This window comes from Octopus bimaculoides, chromosome 5 (genome assembly GCF_001194135.2).
Source record: "Octopus bimaculoides isolate UCB-OBI-ISO-001 chromosome 5, ASM119413v2, whole genome shotgun sequence".
Classification (NCBI taxonomy): domain Eukaryota; kingdom Metazoa; phylum Mollusca; class Cephalopoda; order Octopoda; family Octopodidae; genus Octopus; species Octopus bimaculoides.
Window position 1 is genome coordinate 41,810,004 of NC_068985.1, and position 17,800 is coordinate 41,827,803.

General features: G+C 35.6%; 1 protein-coding gene across 1 annotated transcript in view; it reads right to left on the bottom strand.

Moving 5' to 3' along the window:
- LOC106880524 (tubulin-specific chaperone D) overlaps positions 1-17,800 on the bottom strand; it is a 61,459-nt gene that overhangs the window by 30,060 nt on the left and 13,599 nt on the right. Inside the window, exons 10-21 of the mRNA XM_014930500.2 lie at positions 17,428-17,488; positions 14,629-14,735; positions 13,037-13,099; positions 11,480-11,636; positions 11,042-11,129; positions 9,963-10,048; positions 9,644-9,724; positions 8,100-8,173; positions 6,507-6,627; positions 4,870-4,930; positions 3,185-3,239; positions 2,591-2,653 (exon numbers count right to left, since the gene is read on the bottom strand). Coding sequence (XP_014785986.1) covers positions 2,591-2,653; positions 3,185-3,239; positions 4,870-4,930; positions 6,507-6,627; positions 8,100-8,173; positions 9,644-9,724; positions 9,963-10,048; positions 11,042-11,129; positions 11,480-11,636; positions 13,037-13,099; positions 14,629-14,735; positions 17,428-17,488 — 1,017 coding nt within the window. The remainder of the gene's footprint in view (positions 1-2,590; positions 2,654-3,184; positions 3,240-4,869; positions 4,931-6,506; positions 6,628-8,099; positions 8,174-9,643; positions 9,725-9,962; positions 10,049-11,041; positions 11,130-11,479; positions 11,637-13,036; positions 13,100-14,628; positions 14,736-17,427; positions 17,489-17,800) is intronic.

The following is a 17,800-nucleotide window of genomic DNA, read 5'->3' on the forward strand; positions in this document are numbered from 1 at the left end:
GTGAAAAGAAATAACTACAAATAAGAACCAAAAGTTAATGATAATGTCTTCTAACATAAATACAAGGTCATGAAATTTCGGGAGTGTAGTCAATATGACTGACCCTTAGAGCTTGACTGGTACTTATTATAGTGATCCTTCAAAAATGAAAGCTAAAGTTATCTTAATTATATTCAAATTTTAAAAAATAATAATTTCAAATACAGGCGAATAGTTATAAATTTAAGTGGAGAGGCACAGAAGATTTTATCAATCTTTGCAAGGATGAAAAATACAAGTTGACTTTAAATTAACCTGAAATTCAGATCATAACAAAATGTAGCAAGTTATTTCATTTGACAGTCTACAGATTCTGTTATCTACAACCCTCATATTAATTCTTTCAAATTTTGGCACAAAGCCAGTTTTAGTGTATTTGACTGGTACTTTCTTTTAAAGGTTGAAAGGCAAAGTTGACCTTGGCAGGATTTGAACTAAGCATGTAAACAGTGAGAAGAAATGCCACTAAGTATTTTGTCAGATGCACTAACGATTCTGCCAGCTCAGCATCTTCTTATAATAATAATTATACCATTCTTATAATACCCTTATAATACTACACTACCTACAATAATATTACATGTCTTTTACAATTATCCTTTCTACTAAAGGCACAAGGCTTGAAATTTGGGGAGAGGGGCTAGTTGATTACATCAACCCCAGTACATAACTGGTACTTATTTCATCAACCCCAAAAGGATGAAAAGCAAAGTCACCCTTGGCAGAATTTGAACTCAGAACATAAGGACAGATGAAATGCTGCTAAGCATTTTGCCTGACATGCTAATAATTCTGCCGGCTTGCTGCTTTCACACTACCTTTATAATAATAATTACTATTTCCAACACAGTCACATGGTCAAACATTTTGAAGAAAGGGGAGCATTGAGTATATTGTCCCTGGAAGGATGAAAGGCAAAGTTGACTTTGGTGGGATTTGAACTCAGAAATGTAAAGGGGCCCAAGTACATGCTGCAGAACATTTTGTCCTATATGATCTCCTTTCTATGCCAAAATTATAAGAATAATGATTTTTTAATGTTGGTAACATCATGCCCATCATTAAGCATGTAGGGCACTGGATGGCACTACCCCCTTGTAATTCAAGAGCGCACTCTCAGACTTAGAAAATATAATTTACAGAAATCTTTCCCGCAATACAAATTAGTGCCTACAAAGAATATTCTGAAGCACCCCCCAGGCACCAAAGCCTGGCAACTAGCCTGTGTAACATTCAAACTGGCATTAATACTTAACTGATATTTATTTTAGTGGATCTTATACAAGTATATAACAAGTATTTATTAATCCCAGAAGGTTGAATAGTAAAGTCAAAACAATACTAATAACTCTTTCTAATTTAGGCTTAAGGCTAGCAATTTTGAGTGGCAGTGGTAATTAACACCATCACTCCCAGTACTTGACTGGTACTTTATTTTATCAACTCTGAATAGATGAACAGCTAAGTTGATCTCAACAAGATTTGAACTCAGAATGTAAAGAGTTAGATTAAATACTGCATATATCTGGAAAGAATAAAAACCAGAATCAACCTAAGACTAATTTGAACTCGGAATATAATCATAATACTGAAATGTATTTTATCCAGCACTCTTCCAATTCTATGAACTACCAGGTTCTAACATAGGTGCATGGCCATGATATTCTGTTGCCTTGTAGATTATATAAATCCTTAGAACTTTGATTGGTATTTATTTTGTTAATCCCAGAGAGAATTCCAAAAGACATACAACAATGATATTTAATCAGCCAATCATCACACTGAACTTGATACACTGACAACACCATTTAGAAATGTTGGTCCATTCAAAAGATCTATATATCTACATTCGGTGTGATGGGAATTGCAGAGAGCATAATAGCTTGTAGACAAGTTTACAATTTCTGATTGGCGTAACCACACTTTGTAGCAAGCACACACACACACACACACACACAAAATAGTGAGCACTGAAAGAGTACATGCATGTTTTGCAGTAAAGTACTGTGTTGAAACCACATAGTTCTAGGTACAAACTCATTGCCAACATCTTTGCAGCTGTTTTCTTATCATATAAAGATTTGGGTTGCTCAATGCCTTATGAGTAAAATTTGGTAGACAGAAACTATGTAGAAGTTCATTGCGTGTGTGTGTTTATATATGTATCTTTTGCTGGTAAAAGATGGAGAAAAACAAAAGAAAACAGGCAGAAAAAGAAGACAACAAATCTATGGAGTACATGTTCTGTTTAAAAGCAAATATTTACTTATCAAACTGATGTTCTCTCGGATGCAGTCCAGAATTTTGTGTGCATAACAAAGATGGTAGCAGCAAGCAGCACTGTTCAAAATGTGGGGACAGTATTTCATTATGAGTCTTACTTCAGGTTTGTAGGTCAACAATCAATTAAAACTAAATATTTTCGGGCCCTGTATAGACTATCTGATTCTTTATGTTATAATTTCAGCTATATTATCTATGTGCTGGCATGCCAGGTAACGTCATCAGAAGTTGGAGTTTGAAAATGATGTAAGAAAAGGTGAATACTTACCAATAATTGGAAGATTGTGGAATGGCAGCTTGGCAAGAGAAAGATTTTGAATATAATTGGCAACTGTAAAAGTAAAAGACAAATTTATTGAATGTGTGTCTGTGTGTGTACGTGTGCATATATAATACATACACATACATGCTGCTGTAATAATGAGGGATGGTATGAATCTGTCCATATTCAATACATCTACCATTAACCTTTATCACTCTAGTTTGCCCACATAATGCCAACTGTGCATCAGACCTGTTCAGATCCAAACCCTTTTATCATCACTCTGTTTCTCTCTCCACTTATTGTCATCCTTATTACTTTTGCTCTCTCTCTCTCTCTCTCTCTCTCTTTCGCTTGCATTGCTCCCGCCATTAACTATTACTACATCATACTCTCTCCCTCACTATCATTTGCGATCAGTTCTTATTCGAATGTACTGTCTTTTTAAACTGGTTGTCTTTGACGTTGCCTACTAAGTAGGCTCCCTTGCATCTTTTTTTTTCTGTTTAAGTTTCTACGTCTTCAATCATTAATCACTTTATAGAGTATATAGATGCATTAGGAGCATTTTATCAAGTCACACACACACAAAATACTAACCTGTTTGCTGCAACTGCTCTCCACCCACACCACGAAATGAATGTGCTTTTTCCAACTAAAAGAATAGAAAAAAATGATAAAATGAAAAAATGACATATGCATACAAGCACACACACATGCATGTGCACACATACACAAACACACACGTAAATCATCATGTTTTTCCATGCTGGCAGGAGTCAGACAGATTGCATAGTGTCTCATCACAATAAATTGAAAACAACCAACGTGTGAGTGTCATACAGTGTGGACATGGTACATTATGTCATGCCGCCAGAACTAGTGCTATTGTCTCTTGCAGGATGACCAAAATGTCCCCATTTCCCTATATCAATTCTTATTCTGAGTTACTACCCCACCCAGCAGACAATAGCTTGCAATGGGTGTTGGAAAGTCCACACCACATTGGTATGTTCCATTTTTCTGGCATGTTTTCTACAAGTGGATCATTTTGGTGGTCGATAAAATATCAGAAGTTGATGTAATCAACTCACCCCATCCCGCTAAAATTGCTGCCGTTGTGACAAAATTTGAAAACTATTTAAAGGTAGTGAACTCACAGAATTGCTAGCATGTTGGGCAAAATGTTTACCAGCATTTCTTCCAGCTCTTTACTTTCTGAGATCAAATTCTGCTAAGGTCAACTTTGCCTTTCACCCTTTTGGAGGTCAATAAAATATTAGTCAAGTACTGGGGTCAATAATATTGACTGTCTCCCTTCAAAATTGTTTCCCTTGCGCCAAAATTGGAAGGAATTATTATTATTATTATTATTGTTATTAAGGTGGCGAGCTGACAAAATCATTAGCACATCGAGCGAGATGCTTAGCAGTATTTTGTCTGCCACTATGTTATGAGTTCAAATTCTGCCAAGGTCGACTTTGCCTTTCATCTTTTCAGGGTCAATAAATTAAGTAGCAGTGAAACACTGGGGTCAATGTAATCGACTAGTCTTCTCCCCAAAAATTTCAGGCCTTGTGCCTTTAGTAGAAAGAATCATCATTATTATTATTATTATTATTATTAATATTATTAAAGCAGGATAATGTCTTGTAGTGCTTGTCCTGATTCTCTATATTCTGAGTTTAAATCTTGGCATAGTCAACATAACCTTTCATTCTTTTGGGGTTGATGAAAATAAGTACCAGTCAAGTACTGGTGTTAATGTAACCAATTAACCCCAACTCCCCTTAAACTGCTGGCCTTGTGCCAAAATTTGAAATAATGAAAGGCAGGAGATAAAATGCTTCTGTCTTTATGTTCTGAGTTCAAAATCTGACAGAGTCAACATTGCCTTTAATCCTTTCAAAGTCAATAAAGTAAATCCCAGCCTATCAGTTAAGCAGTTAGGTCAATGTAATTGACTAATACTCTCTCTCACAAAATTTCAGATCTTATTTTTATAGTAGAAAGAATTATTATTATTATTGTTATCAAAAATATACTAAAAATGGCAGCAATTATTCTTCATCTTTATTTCTCAGGGCTTTGGGAAATTCCAGTCAATCATTCAACTAATTAAATCTAATGGAATCAATCAATCAAAGCAAAATGACAGTGTGTTTTCCCAAATAGAAAAGCTGGTACATTATGACGTTTGACAAGAGATACAAATACCAGAACAATCACATTCATTAAGTCAAACGGATTTACAACTTAGGAAATAACTAAAAAGATTAACTTACTTTTTCAACTAGTGTACGTAGACATTCAACAGTTGTCTCACCTAATACGTCTTCAACAGACCTGAAATTTAAATAACAATATTAATAACAACAACAACAATAATGATTTCAAATTTTGGTACAAGGCCAGCAATTTCAGGGGAGGAGATAAGTCAATTACTTCAACCCCAGTACTCAACTGGTACTTATTTTATCGACCCTGAAAGGATGAAAGGCAAAGTCGGCCTCGGCAGAATTTGAACTCAGAACATAATAACAGACAAAATGCCACTAAGCATTTCGCCTGGCATACTGACGATTCTGCCAGCTCACCACCTTAATAATAGCAATAATAATAATAATCCTTTCTACTATAGACACAAGGTGGGAAATTTGGGGGAGGGGCTAGTCAATTACATTGACCCCAGTGTTCAACTAGTACTTATTTCACTGACCCTGAGTTCAAAATCTGACAGAGTCAACATCGCCTTACCTCCTTTCAAAGTCAATAAAGTAAGTCCCAGCCTATCAGTTAAGCAGTTAGGTCAATGTAATTGACTAATACTATCTCTCACAAAATTTCAGGTCTTTTACTCCTTTCGTCACCCTCTCTATATCTTACTTCCTAGATCATGCACAAACGGATTACTCAGTCCCTCCAAATACACATATTTCCTGCAGATAATCAACTAACAGATGCTCAAGCTAAACATCAACTGCATTAATCGCACCTATCTGGGGGTTGATCCTGCAAAAATCATGAGTCTGGCCCTCAGTTTTTTCTTTTTTTTTTATTAACCTATAAAACATACACATGCAAACAATTCAACAATGGAAAAGAAGTTACCAGTAAACAGATTCTTCTAAATAATCCCATGTAAGACTTGGGTAATACTACAAGTTCACTAACAGCAATAAAAATAATTATTAGCTTTAAAATAGGCAATCTCTGCATATATGAAGAAGGCATGTGTGTGAGACAATATATTGTGATTCACGCAATAAAACTCCAGCGATGATATGGTGACTGAAGGAAAATTAGTACCCTGAGAATGACATAACAGACATTCGGTGATATTGCTTTAAAACTGCAAATACAACAAAAAAAGCTAATAAAGGTTATTGTCAAGAAGGGAGACTACTGTAAAATATTTTAGTAAAATTCCCGTTTAGGTTATCTACCCTGAATATAAGTTAGAGAAAATGTACTTATAATAATTATTCAAATAGACTAATGAAACGAGGAACTCTTGAATTATAATTCAAGAGTTCCTCGTTTCATTAGTCTATTTGAATTTTCATATTTGAGTTTTATGTAAGTCATTCCCTTCTTAAAATAACTGGGCCAAAACTTGACAGCTTTGTCTCATTGATCAGTTGTAAGTGGAATGGTTGAGAGCCAGAAGTGAAAATGATATTGACAGGTTCAGTCCCACTTGTGACACCTCGGGCAGGTGTCTTCTACTATAGCTTTGTGATTGGATCTGGAAGACAGAAACTGGAAAAAGGCCTGTCGTGTATGTGTGTGTTTACCCCACCACTGCTTGACAACCAATGTCGATGTGTTTACGTCTATGGAAAATGGACGTTAAGGAATGACAATGAAACAACAAACACTGTTAAGATGTGTGCAACAAATGATGCCACATGGGTTCTACCTTTGACCTTCCTTTTCTCCATAGTTAGCCAAACCACAGGTTACTTCACCAACAGCCAGTATAGCACCTTGCTGGGTTGTTAGATCATGCACATGTGTTAGAGACAGTACTTTTGGGAGAACTGTAACAAAAATGATAGAAAAAGATAAGATATATGTTATGCTGATGTTATATGGAAATGCTATATCAATGGCATGATAAAATATACCAAATCATTATTGTTAAGTGGTTAGCAATAAAAAAGTAACGAACTGCAAAAAACAAAAACCCAGCCCACAAATATATACAATATACACTGCAACAAAGATATCTGTTGTGTATATCACATGATAAGGACTGGAACAAGTGGTGAGACACTGTATAGGACCACCTCATTCCAACCCAGGTCCTGGAAAAAAAAGAAACAGACAAAAAATGCAGAGAACAACAATGCAACAATGGTGATAATATTCTTTTATTGGTTTCAGCCATTAGACTGCAGCCATGCTGGGTCACAGCCTTTATGGACTTAAATCAATTATATCAATCCTTTGTATATTCTTTGGTATTTGGTCTCACAAGAGAGGAAAAGAAAAGTTGACCTAGTGCAATTCACCAGAGAGTGGGAGGAGACCACATCACCTCACCCAGATCAACCAGGGCCCTCTGACAGGACCCTTCTCTTTGTTAAGAGAAGTGTGGAGGATAATCCTTATTGCAAGGCATCCGACATAGCAGAACAAGTTGATGTCAGTCCCAGAACAGCTGTCAGGTATCTCCACAAACTTGGTTTCTATGGCAGAGCAGTAAGAAGAGAGCCACTTCTTTGACCAGCCAACATCAAATGGAGAAAAGATTGGGCCAGTGAGATGGTGGTGAGGCCACTAGCATTTTGGGACACTGTCATATTCTCTAATAAGTCCAGATTTGCTGTATTTCCTGACAGTGGTCGAGTGTTGGTCTGGAGACTCTGTGATCAAGAATTTGATGTGAAACAATTGCAGCCAACAATGAAACACAACACCTATTCTGTGATGGTCTGGGGAGAAATTTGGAGCAATGGTTGATCAGATCTGGTGGAGTGTGAGGGAAACATAAACTCGGATAAATATGTCCATATTGTGTCCATATTGCAGAAAGAACACCTTCCAATCTTCTCTAATAGTGAAATGATTAAAGAAGACTCTTTATTTATGGAAGATGGGGAGCCTCATCATATGGCTAAAATGACCCAAGATTTGTTGAATGAGAATGGCATTAAAAAGCTTCCATGGCAAAGCAAGTCACCAGATATGAACCTTATTAAACACTTGTTGGACATAATGAACAGAACACATCATAAAAAGAACAACAAAGCATCTTCAAAGCTAGACTTTTTTTGAGATTACTGCATGAAACTTGGCAAGAAATTCTGCAAGAGAATATTCGTCATCTGATCAGTAACAGGCCTAATAGAGTGCTTGCATTGAAAAATGCAAAGGAATTGCCTACTAAATATTAACTATTCACATTATAACAATTAATAAATAATTTGAATGTATATTTAAATGAATTTTAATTATTATAAGGGTGTCTATATATAGAATGAAACAAATATCTAGAATGGAAAACTACCTGTCTCAGCCATATAATCCGGTGCAAATGGTACTAGTAGTTTTAAAGCTTTAGCAGTCAGTTTACGAATTGCACTGTAAAAAGATAGAAAATAATAATGTGTTCAATTTAAAGGAGAAAAAAAAAGGATCTTTTCTGTTCGGCTGCACTTTTTGAAATTTTAAAATTAAGTGAAAATTTTCAGATTTGGTGTATTGATGTAATTTTTTTACGTTGTATCGCAGGACTTAATTCACTTGTTTCAGAAAATTAAAAAAAAAAAAGTTAGAAGTTTAAAGTTTGATCATTTTTACCCAGTCAGTCAACAAGATTTGGAAGCTGTCATTTTGTGTGTGATTGTAATCATAAGATGACAAAACAATAATGTCAACAATGAGACGATAGCACATGTTTTAAGCATTTAAAATGCGAAAAATGACCAAAATACAAGTAAACAATGCATATTTTGTAGTTTTACGCATTCAATAATGCATTTAATGCAAAAAAAAAAAGAGTAAACAACAGATTTTGTAATTTAAAGAGCAGAAAAACAGCGTAAAATATCAGTTTTTAAACACATGATTTTTCATAAATGCTTTTCCAATGCTTGGCTTGTTACTATGGAAACAGGCACCTATATGTTTGTGGCTTTCAATTTTTAAACTATCCAAAAGTTGCAAACTTTAAAAGCTATTAATTATTTATTTATTGATTTATGGCAAAAATGAATTTCATGTCAATGACTATCATACAAAACTACACCAAATTTGAAATCAATTGGAACAAAATTGAAGAAATTGAAAAGTGTCAACCAAACAGAAAAGATCCAGAAAAAAACAAAAAAAAAAAGAAGAAAAACACCAATTAATCAAGGTAGTTCTTTTTTCTCTCTCTCTCTCTCTCTCTCTCTCTCTCTGAGACATAACTAATCAATGTATTGGGAGACAAGCATGAATTCTGTTTCAAAGTCTTTCTTTTGAGAAAACAAAAAAGACTGTGCTTGAAGTGCTAGGATTTTCCTTCTCCTTATGTCATACAAACTTATTCAAATGTATGAACTTTCTTAATTGGCTTTTATCAATGCAGATCACATCTACTATACTCAGAATCTGTCTTTTTTATATTTTATTTCATTTTTTATTATTTGCTAATAGAGTGGAATAGCTGGCTTATAAAAATAAGTGTTAGCAATTCTCAAACTCATGACCCTGCTATTCTGAGTGTATGAGGTTGATACACATTAAGCAAACATCAACCACATCAATCTCATCCACCTCAGACAGTCTGTGCCAGTGAAGTCCTTGCTTTCTGACTAAACCATTAGAAAAATAAAGAACATCAGCTGGCACCTTTTAGTATTTAGTAATGGAAGTATATCATCATTATTTGTAGAGTGATCTTACTTTTTTTATCCTTCCAGGAGGTAATTAAAATAGTTGAAATGGACAGATAAAGCAGAAGAAATATGCAGGTAGAAAGGGAGGTAGCAACAGACAGAGAGACTGGACGAAAAAAGAGAATGTAAGAGATGAGAAGACAAATGAGAGAGAGAAAGGAATACTCACACATCCCAATGCTTTATCTTGATGTCTGCAAGATGATCAATCAAGTGAAACCGGTATTCAGGGTATTGGGCAAGGATAATGCTGAAAGAGAACATCATCATTATATCATCAACATAATCACCAAGAAATGCCTGAAAGGAATAATATGGCATGGAGTTAGTCAGTGGGGACCTGAAAGAGTCACGTCCAGTTTGTGAGTGTTATGACTAATAGAAATATGCATTTTTAGCCTAAGTAAGCAGCCATATAGAATTTATTGTTTAAATCTATTACAACATGAAATCAAGGCTTGGCGTATGTAATTATTGTTATAACTTACCTTAGGTTTAGATAACAGTTTTGCAGACTGCCAACACTGTAGTAGTCAACCACAGTGACTATATCAATGCCGTGAGGAAAGGACCCCTGACAATTAAGAAACAGAATTAATTAAAATGTAGATAATTGGATCAAAATGCATATGTGAATGATCTGTAAGGGTTAATGTGTATGCCTGGTGTCTCTAGAGTTAAAATGGTTGGAAACTAAATCTTCACTCACCATGATACCAGACACACAAGCAGATACAGAAACAGGGAGACATGCAGACAGACAAATGCAGGGAGACTGACAGATACACATATTCAGACACAGAAGTGCAGAGACAGATAGACACAGATACAATACAAGTTTTTTTGCTGTGAGAAAGAGAAGTTTAATACTTAAAGCAGAAGCCCCTGCATCAGAGAAAAATGAAATGCTGGCACTCATTACACTGAGAAGAGGATTAGGAGAGAGAGAGAGAGAGCGAGAGAGAGAGAGAGAGCGAGAGAGAGAGAGAGAATGGGTTGCTGAGAGGGAAGGTAGAGAGACCAAGTGAAAGTAACCAGGGTCCAACAACATTGTTTATACATATGCACACAATTAACTACCTGAACACTCTGAATAGGTATTTTCAAACTGCAAACAAGTTCAAGAGGGCAAAGTCAACTAGATTAAGCCTGTAAACAAGGAAGTTACCTCAAGTAAAAATAAGGTAATTTTTCTGTGTTTGCAGGCTAAGGATGAGCCATAGTGCAAAGTGTCTTCACAAAGCAAGATGTGGTTGAAGGAGTGGCTTGGAGCATTGAAATGTTGAGCTACGATATATGGATAGAGAAATCAGAAACCAAGTAGATAGTATATATATATAAGAAGATTGATAAATGAATGTTTACAGGCAGACTGAGAAATAGATTAATTAAAAAGACATATGATATACAGACAAACAGAGAGGCATAGAAACAGATTGATAGATGATAGAATGAATAGTGAGATAGACGGGAGTGAAATGTGATGGAGAGAGATAGTGGAAAGAGAGAACATTAAGGTGAGGAAGAGGAGAGGGAAAGAGAGATTTTGAAACAATTCTTTCCTCACCTGTCGACCAACATTCTCCTGGAAGGCGGCTGCTGCAGCTTTCCTTATACAGCTCTGACGATCAAAGACTGCAGCAATCAGTAGAGAACTGTCAACATATAAGAGCAGAACAATAATACATTAGTACTTTGAACAAGTTACATTTGAGGTGATGCAGTATTTGGTTATGTATGCTACAGTGAGGCAGTATAGGAGATTTTATACCAGAGTTTTCTAAGCATGATGCGTGGAAATGTAGTGTGGTATATTGCAGGGATGTTGAGTAAGGTGATTGTTACTGTTGCTGTTATTTAGCAAACCTGTAATCTAGAATTACAATAGCCAACATAACCTTATATTTTTAAGGTGGCAGATTGTAATTTGTGAGAAATGTGGTGGCTAAATGGCAAAATGGGACAGACAGGAAGGAGATTGAATGGGACTGAATAAAACACTTACGAAGCTAGCTGCTGAACAAAGGGCCTCATTTCCTCTGGGTCATATGCCCGTGCAAAAGACCAGCTGATGTAGCAGGCTGCATCACGCACTGGGGCACCTACAGAAGTCTTTCCATGACGCACATCATATCGCAATGCTTCACGCACGACTGACATCACTGTAAACAGAAACATTAAAAAAAGGAGACATGTAAATAAAAGCAGTGGTGTATGAAAGGAAATACACACAAACAACCAAGGTGAAATAATAAATGAAAGGGATGTAAATAAGTACAGCATGGTATTTTGTCTGGTATTCTACTTATTCCGTAAGACACTAAAGACTCTTAAGAATGATTGTTGTTGATCACCACTACTGCTGGCATCATCATTACTTTTATCATTTAGGACAATTTCTTAAACATGAAGACTTCTTTTATAGACAAAGGTTGCTTAGTCTATTTGGTTGACACCAATGGGTCCAACAAAATAATTTAACATCTGTACTATATCTAATTTTAGTATATCTGATTTTGAAAGTATTCAGAAATCACCAATAAGCATCATCAGCCTTTTACTGTCAGTCTTCATAGTGTTTAGTCATCTGTCATCTCTTCTGACCTCAGATCTGACCACACCACATCTAAAATCTTTAGACTTCTACCACTGGCAGCACATATCACACCTTTTCACTCAGCACTCATCATCACTCATTAACATCAAAATTATCTCTGTACATCAACAAATGTCTTTACCTCCAAATTTTTCTCTCACCTTCGCTAACAGCATAAGATATTCATTTAGAACTTATTGCCCAATAACATCACAAGTCACTTGTGCCCTGCCCTTCATGCAAGTTAACATTACACGTTCTAAAGATCATATTGTCTTCATTTCTCTCCACACTCCAAACATTTTTATTATTCAGTGCTTCATGTTGTATTATCATATAGCATCTATGTCTTACAAATGCTTCATACTTTCTATCTTTACATGGAGAGAGAGAGAGAGACCCATTGTTGCCAAAATCAGCACCTGTTCTCTAAATGTTTTCTGACAAGTCTTTACTCTACCTGAAAAAAAAAAAATTTCCTACAATCAAACAAGTAACAGCAAGTTGAAGACATTGGCTTGATATCTGTGTAATTCTGGGTTTGAGCCCACAATACAGCACTTTGAGCAGGTGTTTTCTACAATAGCTTCAGGTTAGCAAGAGCCTTGTAGGTGAAATTGGGAAGATGAAATATGTGCAGAAGTATATTTGGTTAATTGTATAGGTTCTTGTGTGATAGACCTAATCTCTCACCCAGTTTAATATCACCACCTGGTTCTTGGGTATACCACTCTGTTTTGAACACTCATGATGTCTCCAGTTTGGGGATAATTCACTTTCTTGATGTATTGCTTCAAATTGCAGCAATGCAAGAGCTGTGGTTTCCTCCTCCCTCTATCCCTCTTCCCACCAGTCTCAAAAGACCCTGAAAAAGATCATGGGTGCTGTCTTCCTACTCTGACAAAATCATTTAAAAAATTAAAAGAATAAATGAAATATAAAATAAATTAATCATTCAGAACTCACCATCAGGTAAACGTTGTGGAAGCAGAAGACCTCGTCGCCCAAGTTCTGCTAATGCCATACAACCTGACAAATAGAAATGTCATATATGATGGAAAGAGAATTTAACTGGAAATATAAACAATAGCAGTAATTTCGTTTATTGGCAAAGGTCACAATTTTCTAGAGGATGAGGTATTGTGAACTGATCTGACTCTAGTATATTTCTTGCATTTTATTTTATCAGTCCCGGCAGTGACTGATAAAATAAACACTTTCTGTCCATCATACTACTAATTTTGCTATCCACCTCCTTAGTAGCAACAATAATAAGGTAATTGTAACTTTACCACAAAGCCAGAAAATACAAAGGTTTGGGGAAAGATGTGTAGTTCATTCATTCATCTCAGTTCCTGACTGGTACTTATTTTATAAACCTCAGGTAAATGAAAGGCAATAATGACTTCAGTAGTATTGGAATGCAAAAACAAAGGGATATTGGTAAATACTGCAAGACAATTTTGTCTGTTGATTTTGCCATTCACTATTATCATTATCATTAAATGATGAGCAACATTTAGTGTTCGACACATTCTGAATTCAAATCTTATCAAGTTTGACTCAGCCTTGACTCAAGTTTGACAAATTCAATCAACAATAGTCAGAAAGGAAGATAGCATGACAGAAATAGAAGAGCACTAGGTTACATGGTTTCTGGTACTTAATCTTTTCTTTTTACATACAGAGTTCAAATTCTTTCATGGTTAACATTTTTTTTCACTTCATAAGATTGATTAAATAAATAACAATCATATACTATAAACACTTCAATCAAATATCTACACCTTTGGACAATTTACAGCCTTGTATCCATATAAGAAATTGTTATTGGCACCAGCAGCGACCATAACAGCCATAATTGCAAATAGAAGAGTCATACAAGGTATTTTAATAATCTTGTGATATTATTTATAAGCTTGAAAGGCAGGGAGCTGGCAAAATTGTTAGCATGCTGAACAACATGCTTAACAGTATTTCTTCTGATTTATCATGTTCTGAGTTCAAGTTCCATCAAGATCAACTTTGCCCTTCATCCTTTCTGGGTTGATAAAATAAGTATTAGTTCAGAACTAGGGTAGAGGTAATCAAATAGTCCATTCCCCTAAAATGTCATGCCTTGTACCTATAGAAGAAAGGATTATTTGTAAGCCTGAGTTAAAAGATGTCTCTTTTACATTTTACATTTTCTTTAACAAATAGAGAAAATGGACAGCCGTTTAACATGCAAGTTTTCACTCACTGAGACAATCACTGTATCACAAGTGACCACACAACTACTATACCACCAGTGGTCATGCAACCACTATACCATTAGTGGCCTCTCAACCACTATACTACTAGTGACCTCACAAACACAATATTATTAGTGGCCACAGAAGCACCATATGTCTCCTGGCTCCACAAGCACTACCACTACTACTGACCCCATAATCTAGTAACTGAAATGACCTTTGCTCCATCAGGTCAATCAAGTCAGTCTTGATAAGCACTAATGAAATAAACAAATCTCAGGGAGAAAAAAAATGTTGCATAAAAAGATCTACTGGTTTCCTTACCTCCGTGCCAAGCAAATTCTCCTTCCATGTTTGAAAACACGACTAGAATAGAACCCACAACTTCATCTGCCAATTCTTTGGGCAGTCGTCCAGTGAGGCGTCCAATCCTGAAAGCAACAAATGTAGTAGCATAGACAGAGCAATAGATATTTTGAGTTTGTTGAAGAAAAGATGTATGACCAGGCACTAAGATCAATGTCAGTGTATAGCAAAGCACTAATACACTTTGATATAACTCAAATCCAAGTCAATATATAGCCAGGTATTACCATCTATGCATCAGTGTTTCTTCCCACTTCCCTTCTAGTCCAGTAATCTTTTCTTCAACTCCTCAATACGTTTTAGATTCTAAAAAATCTACGATGGGCCAATTTAAGAACAGCCTCCACTCAGGTACTGTATGCTTCCTCATTGAATACTGTGCCACAAGGTATTTTGTCCTTCGTCAATTCTACTATTTTAATGTTAAGTTGTGTTACTTGTACTCCTAATTTTTGTATCACTTGTCAATGAAGAAGGTTCTACCTGGTCACTAGACTTGCTAGAAATAATAGTGAATCTCCCTTAAATTACATCTTACCATGTAATCCTGGATACATAATGTTTGAGAGAAAGGATGTGGTTCTCATGAATGGGATGCCTTTAAGCATAGTTCTGCTCATCTGCATTGACCTAGGATTAAACAACAACTGTATTTAACTGTAAACACTTATAAAAACTAAATTTTAATGTATGTGCCATACTACAGCATACAACAGAAGAGAATTAGCTATTTGATCATGTTTGGTATAAGAATCTTATTACTCATTCATTTCTCTTATGTACTGGATGTAGTCAGTGACATCATAACGTACATTGGCAGAAATCTCTGACTTAGACTATTAAAACTGACATGTCCCTTGGTTTAGCTTTGACCCCACACTCTTTTTCCTGTATTGTAACAACAACCTACTTCTTGTAACATCTAATACTGTTCACTCTATAAAGAATTCCACTCTTCATTCTTCTCTAACCTTCTGCAGACAAACATTGTTTGAATGCAACCAAGACATCACAAAACTGTTTGGCATTTGTGAACAGAAATCTCAAAAACATCCTGATAACACGACAATTTAATATCTTTTAATAGAATAAAGACAATGACTGGAATATCAAAGGAATAATCTTGTATCTCATTTTCCCTAGTCAACATGCAACTAAAACTTTAACAGTCACTAACACTATAATTTCTAAGGATCTTTCCTGGTGACTCCCACATACATAACTAAAATCATATTCCAAAGACTAGCCAACATTGTAGCACTCAGGAGAACTTAGATATGTTAGAGGTGCTCTGCATCAGCATATTTCTTGGCCAGATAAGAAATTCTTGCCTATTTGGTATGTGGCTCCTGATCAAAACATCAATTCGTCAACATATGAAAGCATTCTAATTATACCTTTATGTTTAGTTTAGTTTTCAATTTAATTCATTTGACATAAATTTTGAGATGTAACCCATAAAATACTACATTGTTTTTCCTTCATGTATCCCAGCAAAGATATGCATGTGGATAAATTTTTGTCTTGAAAAAATTTATATAAACTATTGTGAAAGTTGTATTTGAATGAAATGAAGTTGCTTATTTTTTAATTTTTTTTCCCAAGAAGTCCAAAGATGCTTTCACATTGGAATGCAAATAAATAGCAGTGTCTATATTAACAGCAAGGCTATTGCTTATAACCAGTGAATATATGTGAAAACAAAAGGGAAGTAGAAACTCACTCTCTCTCACACACACACATACAATGGGCTTCCTTTTGTTTCTGTTGATGAAATAATAAGTTATTTACCTTTTGGCATTCCGAATACAAAAGGTTCTCACAACAGGTTCCCACACAGTTTCCATCTCCTAAATTCTACTTACAAGGTATTGCTCAACCTGATGTGGGATATGCTTATCCAAGGTGTTATACAGTTAAATTGAACCTGAAATCATGTTTGCAGGGCAAACTTTTTAATCACACAACCATACCGGTATACTTGTGAATGAAATTTAGTAGACCAACTAGACTGAAGCCAGCTGTGTGTGTGTGTGTCATCATAATTTAACATCTGTTTTCCATGCTGGCATGGGTTGGACGGTTTGACAGGAGCTGACCAGCTGAAAGGCTATTCAGACTCCATGTCTGTTTTGACATGGTTTCTACAGCTGGATGCCCTTCCTAATGTCAACCACTTTACAGAGCATACTGGGTGCTTTTATGCAGCACCAGTACTGGGTGCGTTTTATGTGGTACCAGTACTTATGAGCCCATAAGATTAGGGATGCCCAGCTGGAGAGGGTTGCAAGGGATGAGTCTGTGTGCAAGGGCAACCATGCTTTTACTTAGCTTGACAAGTCTTTTCAAGCACAGCAAACCCCTCTATGAGTCCCAACGTTTGTAGATCCTTTCTCACCACTTCATCCCATGTCTTCCTGGGTCTACCCTTCCCCCATGTTCTCTCTACAATTAGAGATTGGTACCTCTTAATACAATTGTCCTTATTCATATGCATTACATAGCCATACCAGCACAGTCTCCTATCTTGCACACTACATCTGATATTTGTGTATATATGACATATACACTAAAAAAACAAAAAAAAGTAAATTTTCGATATGTGAAATTAATTCAATAATTAGAGGTTAATTAAATAAGTACCCAAATACTGGAGTCAATATAATTGACTAAAAAATCATTGAAGACAGTATTGCAGCATAGCTTTAGTCCAATGTCAGAAATTAGTAAAAGAACAAAGATTAAAAGACAACATACCCTTTGGCAGCTGACCATCGTACAACTGTGTCATTGTCCTTGAGTCCATTCAGAAGTTGCTCTGTAACACAATAGTTTATATAATAACAACAGCAGCTTTTTTGCCTTTTAGATTACAAGTACTTATTTATATTTGTATGAAGAATGGCTGAGTGGCTGTGTGGTAAGAAACTTGCTTCCCAACCCCATGGTTCTGGGTTCAGTCCCACTGTGTGGCACCTTGGGCAAGTGTCTTCTACTATAGCCTCGGGCCGACCAAAGCCTTGTGAGTGGATTTGGAAGATGGAAACTGAAAGAAGCCTGTCGTATATATACATACATACATATATATATATATATATGTATATATATATATATATATATATATATATAT